The sequence below is a fragment of the Entelurus aequoreus genome, linkage group LG03 (assembly GCF_033978785.1).
Source record: "Entelurus aequoreus isolate RoL-2023_Sb linkage group LG03, RoL_Eaeq_v1.1, whole genome shotgun sequence".
Lineage (NCBI taxonomy): Eukaryota > Metazoa > Chordata > Actinopteri > Syngnathiformes > Syngnathidae > Entelurus > Entelurus aequoreus.
Genome location: NC_084733.1, coordinates 4,040,111 through 4,050,523, shown reverse-complemented (window position 1 = coordinate 4,050,523; position 10,413 = coordinate 4,040,111). Strand labels below are relative to the sequence as shown.

General features: G+C 39.9%; 1 protein-coding gene across 2 annotated transcripts in view; it reads right to left on the bottom strand.

The window, feature by feature from the left end:
* Window positions 1–10,413, bottom strand: part of mta1 (metastasis associated 1) — a 161,870-nt gene that overhangs the window by 3,150 nt on the left and 148,307 nt on the right. For both annotated transcript variants that reach the window (XM_062040974.1, XM_062040973.1), the window contains 2 exons: window positions 6,630–6,791; window positions 335–483 (listed from right to left, as the gene is read on the bottom strand). In XM_062040974.1, the coding sequence (XP_061896958.1) occupies window positions 380–483; window positions 6,630–6,791 (266 nt within the window). In that variant the 3' untranslated portion in view covers window positions 335–379. The remainder of the gene's footprint in view (window positions 1–334; window positions 484–6,629; window positions 6,792–10,413) is intronic.

The following is a 10,413-nucleotide window of genomic DNA, read 5'->3' as shown; positions in this document are numbered from 1 at the left end:
TGGACTCACACTTTTATGTTAGATCCACTATGGACTGGACTCTAACACTATTATGTTAGATCCACTATGGACTGGACTCACACTTTTATGTTAGATCCACTATGGACTGGACTCTCACACTATTATGTTAGATCCACTATGGACTGGACTCTCACACTATTATGTTAGATCCACTATGGACTGGACTCACACTATTATGTTAGATCCACTATGAACTGGATTCTCTCACTATTATGTTAGATCCACTATGGACTGGCCTTGATATCATGTGTATAGTTCCCAAACCAACATGGTGTCTTGACTTAAAGATGCTAGCAGCCTGATCCGCACTCACCTCAGCGGGGGGGTGTGGACAACGGAGGCCGTCCCTGCGGAGCGTTCAGTCCAGCTCGTGAACCTGGTCCTGCATGGCGGCCGAGGCCCGGCCTATTTCACTCATGCGTTTGGCCATGATGTCCCAGGTCAAGACTTTGGATTTGGTGCCTGCGGACCGAGACGAGCATGTTGAGGCCATAGGGCAGGGGCGCTGGCCACAACATGGTATCACACAAACTCCTCTGGATTTCGTTAGTCCACGTTTGACGTACAGATTGGTGGACAACGTACTTGATTTTGGGAAATATGTGGATAATACGACGTTTGAACATGACGCAACGTTAAGTCCACGTTTCAGAGAGCGCACGTTGAAGTATTTACAGATCCTTCAGCAGGAAACGTGACTAATCCCCCCCCAAAAACGGGCCCTTTTCCAGCCCTAAATCTCTCCCTAGCTTTTCTCCCTCAAGATACACTTAGCGGGCCACCCCCCTCCTCCTCTTCCTCTGTGCCGTTGCCATGGCAACGTGGATCGTAGCCTCCAGCTAAAGCGGGGAGGCCCAAAGCCGTACCACTCGCAGCCTCCTCCTCCCCGCTCTTGATCCGCCGGTCTGTCTTCTCTCCCCGCCGAGCCCACCAGGGGACGGTCAAAGTAGGACACAACAACGCCCGTCCCCACCCAAAAAAAAACAAAAAAAAACTCCTTCGGCTGTCAGCAGCGTTCAAATGCACACAATATGCTCTCACCTGCAAAACCACATTTATTTCCTTGCAATCAGAGACGGCCGATAATATCGGACCGCTGATATTATCGGCCGATAAATGCTTTAAAATGTAATGTCGGAATTTATCGGTATCAGTTTCAAAAAGTAAAATGTATGACTTTTTAAAAGGCCGCTGTGTACACGGCCGTAGGGAGAAGTACAGAGCGCCAATAAACCCTAAAGCAGGGGTCACCAACGCGGTGCCCGCGGGCACCAGGTAGCCCGTAAGGACCAGGGCCCGTACTTATCAAGCTTCTCAGAGTGCCATTTTACACTTAAGTCCTGAGAATTTGCGAAAATTTAGTCCTACTCTCAAACTTAAGAATAAAAGCTTTTTATCAACGTTCTTAAGTCTAAGAATCACTCCTATTCGCCACGATAATTAAGAGACCTTCAGAGGTGTCTTAAGTGGTTAGGAGTTGCCAGCAGGGGATGGCACTGAGGCGAGAGAGACGTGCGCGAACGTTCATCTTTGTGTGATGACGAGCAGCTGATCAAATGGTATCGTTTAGACAGAGCAGGTATTATTTTTGTCACAGATTTAATACTTTTCGATTCCTTGTTGATTTTCTGCATGTGGCTGCAGTGGACTAGTTAATTAATTAATTAATAACTGGGATTTATATAGCGCTTTTCTAAGTACCCAAAGTCGCTTTACATGTTAAAAACCCATCATTCATTCACACCTAGTGGTGGTAAGCTACTTTCGTAGCCACAGCTGCCCTGGGGTAGACTGACGGAAGCGTGGCTGCCAATTTGCGGGCAAGGGTGAAGTGTCCTGCCCAAGGACACAACGGCATGGTAAGAGGCGGGGAGCGAACCTGCAACCCTCAGGTTTCTGACACGGGCGCTCTACCCACTACGCCATGCCGCCCCTAACTAGTATATATAGAGCCACCCACACCAGTTTCAAATTAGTTGCCTAATTAATGAATTGGAAAGAAAATGTTATGACAGTAGCGTATGTGTGTGGCCGTGAGGTGAGTGACGTCAGTGAGTGTGTGGGCGAGAGAAGAGAGGGAGCGGTAGCGTGAGTGCGGGCGGGGACTAGTTTGTTTTGTGTTGGATTGGCTGTGTGCAAGCAATCAATAAAGCAAGATTTGCAACTAATCGCCGGACTAATCATTCACCCTAAAATCGTCCGCTGTGGAGACCCACTGCCGGGTAAAGTGAAGGGTGTTGCCCCGAGCATACATCCTGGAGAAGTGTCTCCCCTGCCTCTTTGTTACAGTCTGGGAGCAGGAAGCAGGAAAGGTGCAACAAAAAGGAAACATTTATTTTTGATTCATTGACAATATTGTTTGTTTGTTTTGTATTATTTTGTAGTTTATTGTCAAAATATACACTCCCATTGTCCACTTCAATATTTCCAAGATATTTCTTTATTCTTAGACAAGGGATTCCCTTCCGTGATTGGTCATTTCTATGGACACAGAAATGACGTCACCTAAAATTGCGTTTACGGCACATAGTAATGTCGTAATTCAGCTCTGAGTGTGACACTTAAGATTCAGTCCTACACTTCGCTGAAAGTGTGAGTAAGACGCTTGATAACTAACTTTTAAGTGCAGCTTTCAGCCAAGAATTTATTTACTCTTAAGTCAACTCTTAGCAGACTTCTTAGGAGTCATTCTAAGAAGCTTGATAAGTACGGCCCCAGATGAGTAGCCCGCTGGCCTGTTCTAAAAATAGCTCAAATAGCAGCACTTACCAGTGAGCTGCCTCGATTTTTTAAATTGTATTTATTTACTAGCAAGCTGGTTTCGCTTTGGCCGACATTTTTAATTCTAAGAGAGACAAAACTCAAATAGAATTTGAAAATCCAAGAAAATATTTTAAAGACTTGGTCTTCACTTGTTTAAATACATTCATTATTTTTTTTACTTTGCTTCTTATAACTTTCAAAAAGACGATTTTAGAGAAAAAATACAACCTTAAAAATGATTTTTAAACACATATACCTTTTTACCTTTTAAATTCCTTCCTCTTCTTTCCTGACAATTTAAATCAATGTTCAATTAAATTCATTTTTTTTATTGTGAAGAATAATACATACATTTTAATTTAATTCTTCATTTTAGCTTCTGTTTTTTCGACGAAGAATATTTGTGAAATATTTCTTCAAACTTATTATGATTAAAATTCAAAAAAAATATTCTGGCAAATCTAGAAAATCTGTAGAATCCAATTTAAATCTTATTTCAAAGTCTTTTGAATTTCTTTTCAAATTTTTGTTCTGGAAAATCTAGAAGAAATAATGATTTGTCTTTGTTAGAAATATAGCTTGGTCCAATTTGTTATATATTCTAACAAAGTGCAGATTGGATTTTAACCTATTTAAAACATGTCATCAAAATTCTAAAATTAATCTTAATCAGGAAAAATTACTAATGATGTTCCATAAATTATTTTTTTTAAGTTTTTCTCTTCTTTTTTTCAGTTGAATTTTGAATTTTAAAGAGTCGAAATTGAAGATAAACTATGTTTCAAAATTTAATTGTCATTTTTTTCGTGTTTTCTCCTCTTTTAAACCATTCAATTAAGTGTAAATGTCATTAATTATTAATAATAACAGAGTTAAAGGTAAATTGAGCAAATTGGCTATTTCTGGCAATTTATTGAAGTGTGTATCAAACTGGTAGCCCTTCGCATTAATCACTACCCAAGAAGTAGCTCTTGCTTTCAAAAAGGTTGGTGACCCCTGCCCTAAAGGCACTGCCTTTGCGTGCCGGTCCAGTCACATAATATCTACGGCTTGTCACACACACACAAGTGAATGCAAAGCATACTTGGTCAACAGCCATACAGGGCGGCCGTATAAACAACTTTAACACTGTTACAAATATGCGCCACACTGTGAACACACACCAAACAAGAATGACAAACGGGAGAACATCCGCACCGTAACACAACATAAACACAACAGAACAAATACCCAGAACCCCTTGCAGCACTAACTCTTCCGGGACGCTACAATATACACCCCCCGCCACCTCCTACACACCCCCGCCCACCACCTCAACCCCGCCCCCCAACCCTGCCCACCTCAACCTCAGAGCATGTCCCAAATTCCAAACTGCTGCTGTTTTGAGGCATGTTAAAAAAAATAATGCACTTTGTGACTTGAATAATAAATATGGCAGTGCCATGTTGGCATTTATTTTTTCCATAACTTGAGTTGATTTATTTTGGAAAACCTTGTTACATTGTTTAATGCATCCAGCGGGGGCATCACAACAAAATTAGGCATAATAATGTGTTCATTCCACCACTGTATATATCGTATCGGTTGATATCGGAATCGGTAATTAAGAGTTCGACAATATCGGAATATCGGCAAAAAAGCCATTATCGGACATCTCTAATTACATATGTTATATTTTATATTGCTACCAATTTCAAATCTACCATTCATAAGTAAAATAATTGAGAAAGTTGTCCTCCAACAACTAAATCACTTCTTGGCTTCTACTGGCTGCCACAACAACTTCCAGTCAGGATTTCGACCTCTTCATAGCACAGAGACGGCCCTTCTTAAAGTTATAAATGACATCCGTCTAAACACAGACTCTGGCAAAACTTCAGTATTAATGCTTTTGGACCTCAGTGCTGCATTTGACACTGTCCACCACTCAATACTTTTGGACAGGTTGGAAAACTGTGTGGGGATCTCAGGCACAGTTTTAAGCTGGTTCAAGTCATATCTACAAGATAGGATCTATTTTGTTTCCATTGGTGACTTTGTATCAGAACCAACCAACGTAACGTGTGGAGTCCCCCAAGGTTCAATCTTGGGGCCCACTTTATTTAACATCTATATGCTCCCACTAGGACAAATCATGCAAAATAATAACATTGACCATCATTGCTATGCCGATGACACCCAAATCTATGTAGCGCTATCACCAAATGACTATCGCCCCATAGATCTTCTGTGCCAGTGCATTGAGCAAGTCAAACACTGGATGTGCCAACATTTCCTACAACTAAATGAAGATAAAACTGAGATCATTGTTTTTGGTGCTACAAAAAAAAGGTTTAAAGTCGTCCAACACCTTCAATCACTGTCCCTGAAAACCTCAAATAAAGCCAGAAATCTTGGGGTTATTTTAGATTATGATTTACATTTGGACAGTCACATCAAATCAGTAACAAAATCGGCCTACTATCACCTCAAAAATGTAACAAGACTTAGAGGGCTCATGTCAGCTCAAGACTTAGAAAAACTTGTACATGCCTTTATTACCAGTAGGCTAGACTATTGTAATGGTCTCCTTGCAGGTCTTCCCAAAAAAAGTGTCAGGCAGCTGCAGCTTGTTCAGAACGCTGCTGCTAGAGTTCTAACAAAGACGAAAAATGTGAGCACATTACACCAATTCTTAAATCCTTACATTGGCTCCCTGTACATCAGAGAATTGATTTCAAAATCCTCCTGCTCACATATAAATCACTACATGGTCTAGTATATCACTGATATGCTCCCACTATATAAGCCCTCTAGATCACTAAGATCTTCTGAGAGCAATCTGTTAGCGGTTCCAAGAGTAAACTCAAATCAAGGGAGAGCATCATTCAGTCACTATGCAACAAATAGCTGGAATAAACTTCCTGAAGATGTCAGACTCTCCCCAACTCTGACTACCGTAATTTCCGGACTATAAGCCGCACCTGACTATAAGCCGCACCAGCTAAATTTAGGGGAAAATACAGATTGCTCCATATATAAGCCGCACCCGACTATAAGCCGCAGGGTTTTGATGTGTAATTAGCGTAGTATATAGGGGTTCCTGGATTGTCGGGACAGAGATGACTGTTTGGGAACGCAAAGCGTCCCATTTATTAACAATAAATCATTCAATCAAACTTTCACATCTTTGACATGGCAAACAGCATTCATGCAGAGTACAAATAATACAACGGTGCAAAGTAATACAAAGTGCTCGCCTGTACGTTATCAAAATAACCAGCCTACCGGTATATGAAAAGTCAGTCTTTAATCATTGTGTCGTCGTCTTCCTCCTGCGTACTAAAACCACCAAAATCCTCTTCGTCGGTGTCGGAGAAGAACAGGCCGTAAATAAGCCGCACCCTTGTATAAGCCGCAGGGACCAGAACGAGGGGGAAAGTAGCGGCTTATAGTCCGGAAATCACGGTACTTTTAAAACTAGACTGAAGACTTTTATGTTCACCTTAGCTTTCAGCTAAAATCTTTTAATCTTTTAACGTCTGCACTGTTTTTATTTTTATTGTCTGCATTTTAATTTTGCTTTTATTTTCTTTCATTTCACTTTGTTGTCTGTGAAGCACTTTGAGTCTGCTTTGTGTATGAAAAGCGCTATACAAATAAAGTTGCCTTGCGGTACATTTTTAGTCTATTTTATACCTGCATTGTCCTTTCCATCCTTACACTTTCCATCCTTTGTAACTGAGCTACTGTGTGGAACAATTTCCCTTGTGGATCATTAAAGTTTGTCTAAGTCTAAGTCATAAGTAATAAAGGTAAATAAAAGCGTCTCGAGTGTCCAACGAGCGCAGATTTAACAAACTCACCATCCAGTCCGTTGTGCTGCTCGTAGCTGCGTTTGCCCAGAATGGTGGGGGAGCCGTTGTTGAGGATGGGGCTGGATTTAATGGGCGTCAGACTGCCCATGGAGATGGAAGACCCGCGGGGGGGCGGCGGCGGCTCAGCTTTGACCGGACGGGGATGTGCTTCTAGAAGGACAAAGAAAACATGTTAGATGTTGAGCGACAAGCAGTGGGGAAGTTGGCCGTTGTGTTAAGTGCTCAAAAAGAAATGTTACCCCCAGAAATGGAATGTTTGAGCATTTCCTGCAGATTACCTACATTTGTTTTTTCCTCGACTTTTTTGGACCATTTTGACCAATGCTTTTTTTTTTTTTTTTTTTTTAAATCAAGTCACAGTTGGTCATGACTAGGGTTGCAAAGTTCCGGGAATATTCAAAGTTGGAAACTTTCCACGGGAATTAATGGGAATAAACATTGAATGCAACATGCTAGATCTTGCAGCATGATTATTAGCTAAAACAACCTGATTTAATGCAAATTCAGTAGAATTTCAACCCTGCACTGTGCATTCCTCAATCACACGCACAGATAATTGCCAGCATGCAACACACTACAGCAGGGCTATTGAGGCCACACTAGTATTTGAGCCCAAGGACTTCATCCAGTCAGGTAAGTGTAGATGATATTACCGGGGTAAATATATTTGATCTATGGTATTTAAGTGTAATAGAGGTGTAATTGCTTGTTACTGTATGACTGTAGACTACTCCAGCAGAGTTACACTCAAGCTAGCTAGCTGTTCCTGTACTTGTTGAATGATTTTGGGGCCAACATCTCTAGCTAGCTAGGTTTATGTACCACCACAGTCTCATAATGAACCCAAAATATTTCTCCGTTAGCCGTGATGCTCCTTTTTTCTATGTTAAATCCCATCAATTTATGCTAACAACGTTAGCGATCCGAATTTACTTTTTTTGTGATGTGTAAAGTTCAACTAGCAAATACTAAATCAAAAGGTGTAGTTTCCTCTGCCTTCTGTTCTGCTAGCCATTCTGTTGTCATACAAGAATGTAGTTTATAGTTTGATTTAGCATGCTGATTGACTGTTCATGTATTCATCTAGCCTATTTCTATTCATTTGTCCATCAGTTAAATATTTTTAAGGACTACTCCAATTGTTTAGCTGACTATTTATATCTGTGTGTGGCATTGCATTAGTCTTTTACAAGAACAAATAAATACAAAGAGAATATATTCCCATTTATCATTAATTCCCATATATTCCCATTCATTACCATATATTCCCATTCATTACCATGGACGGTGTCCAACTTCGAATAATCAAAAAATGTCTCCAAACTTACCGAGCTTAACTTTCCGTGGTAAATTTCCGGAAAGTTTCCGGAAATTTACCGGAAACTTTCCACCCCTTTGCAACCCTAGTCATGACATGAATTTAGTATTTTCGTAGCGCTATTACCGTATTGACCCAATATAACGCAATACCTTTCTGGCTATTTTGAAGGAACTAGAATATAAAACATGTTTTCAGTTATTTCACCTTTTTTTGGTTAAGTACATAACTCCACATGTGTTCATTCCTAGTTGTGATGTGACAATCTACAATGTAAATAGTCATGAAAATAAAGAAAACGCATTGAATGAGAAGGTGTGTCAAAACTTTTGGCCTGTACTGTTTATTTGAAAGGCAAATTGTTTTTTTCCTTAGGGTAAATCATGTGCGCGCGTGTGTGATGGGTCAAAAAGCTCAGATTTGCTTAAAGGCCTACTGAAAGCCACTACTAGCGACCACGCAGTCTGATAGTTTATATATCAATGATGAAATCTTAACATTGCAACACATGCCAATACGGCCGGGTTAACTTATAAAGTGCCATTTTAAATTTCCCGCGAAATATCCTGCTGAAAACGTCTCGGTATGATGACGTTTGCGCGTGACGTCACGGATTGTAGCGGACATTTTGGGACAGCATTGTGCTATTAAGTCGTCTCAAAATTCCACAGTACTCTGGACATCTGTGTTGGTGAATCTTTTGCAATTTGTTTAATGAACAACGAAAACAGCAAAGAAGAAAGCTGTAGGTGGGAAGCGGTGTATTGGCGGTTGGCTGCAGCAACACAAACACGTAGCGGCTACGTCGTAGCCGGTGTTTCATTGTTTACATTCCCGAACGATGACAGTCAAGCTTTACCATTGCATATTTACGTCACACTACCATCATGGCGAAGCGCAAAGCAGACTGTGCGAGCGAGGGGGGAAAAAGCACGCCAAAAGTGGTCAAAAGTGTGGGAGTATTTCAATAAAGGGCCTAATAATGTTGTTGTATGCACACTGTGTCGAGCGGAAATGGCCTACCATAGCAGCACAACGGCTATGAACCAACATTTGAAAAGAAAACCATCAACTAGTCAATCGTCCGCGTTAGCATACGTTGTCATCATTACACAAAAACATGAATGTGTCATTTGTATCTGCTAGGGGTGTAACGGTACGTGTTTTGTATTGAACCGTTTCGGTACGGGGCTTTCGGTTCGGTACGGGGGTGTACCGAACGAGTTTCTAACCTAAAGCTAACTTTAGCTGCTAAAGTCTAAACAAGCTGCTGGGAATATTGTAAACAAGAAAAGAAGCAGAGCATGTAGACATGCTAACCTTTCTTCATTACAACTGTTAGTCACTCACTGGAATGAGTAGAATTGGTTATTGTGTACTGTGTTGGACTGGATGTTTATTTTGCACATTTTAAAAGCAATACTTAATGTTTACAGTGCTCCAGAATATTTACATTGGCACTTTTTTGTATTGGATGTTTATCTTTATTTTTGCACATTTTAGCAAATACGCAATACTTTCACTTTTGTTGAAATGTTTACACTGTTGTTACAGAATATTTCGTTTTGCACTTTTCTGTATTGGATGTTTATCTTTATTTTTGCACATTTTAAAGCAAAAATAATCAATACTTTTACTTTTGAAATGCTTATACTATTGCAGAATATTAAGATTTGCACTGGATGTTGACTTTTATATTTGCACATTCAAAAGCAAATAAGCTACTTTTAATTTTGTTAAATGTTAAAAGTTTTAAATGTTTACATTGTTACAGAATATTTTGTCATGTTGTTGTCAATGTTGACTGAGTGGCCATACTTCTTTTTTTTGGTTGTAAATAAAAGCCATGCCTTTTGAAAAAACTGGCCTACTTTTATTTTTTCATCTTCATTTTAAATACAATAAAATAAAAAATAATCGGTAAAAGGAAAAATAATCTATAGATTAACCGATTAATCAAAAAAAAATCTATAGATTAACCGATTAATCGAAAAAATCTATAGATTAACCGATTAATCGAAAAAATAATCTATAGATTAACCAATTAATCGAAAAAATCTATAGATTAACCGATTAATCGAAAAAATAATCTATAGATTAACCGATTAATCGAAAAAAATAATCTATAGATTAATCGATAGAAAAATAATCGTTAGCTGCAGCCTTAGCGGAGTATATATAAGTCTTGTGTTAATTTACTGTTTTAGTCATTCCCAGCTGAATATCAGGTCCCACCCGCCTCTCACAATCGCTTCCACTGCCCTCTAGTCCTTCACTCTCACTTTCCTCATCCACGAATCTTTCATCCTTGCTCAAATCAATGGGGTAATCGTCGCCTTCTCGGTCCGAATCGCTCTCGCTGCTGGTGGCCATGATTGTAAACAATGTGCAGACGTGAGGCGCTCCACAACCTGTGACGTCACGCTACTTCCGCTACAGGCAAGGCTTTTTTAT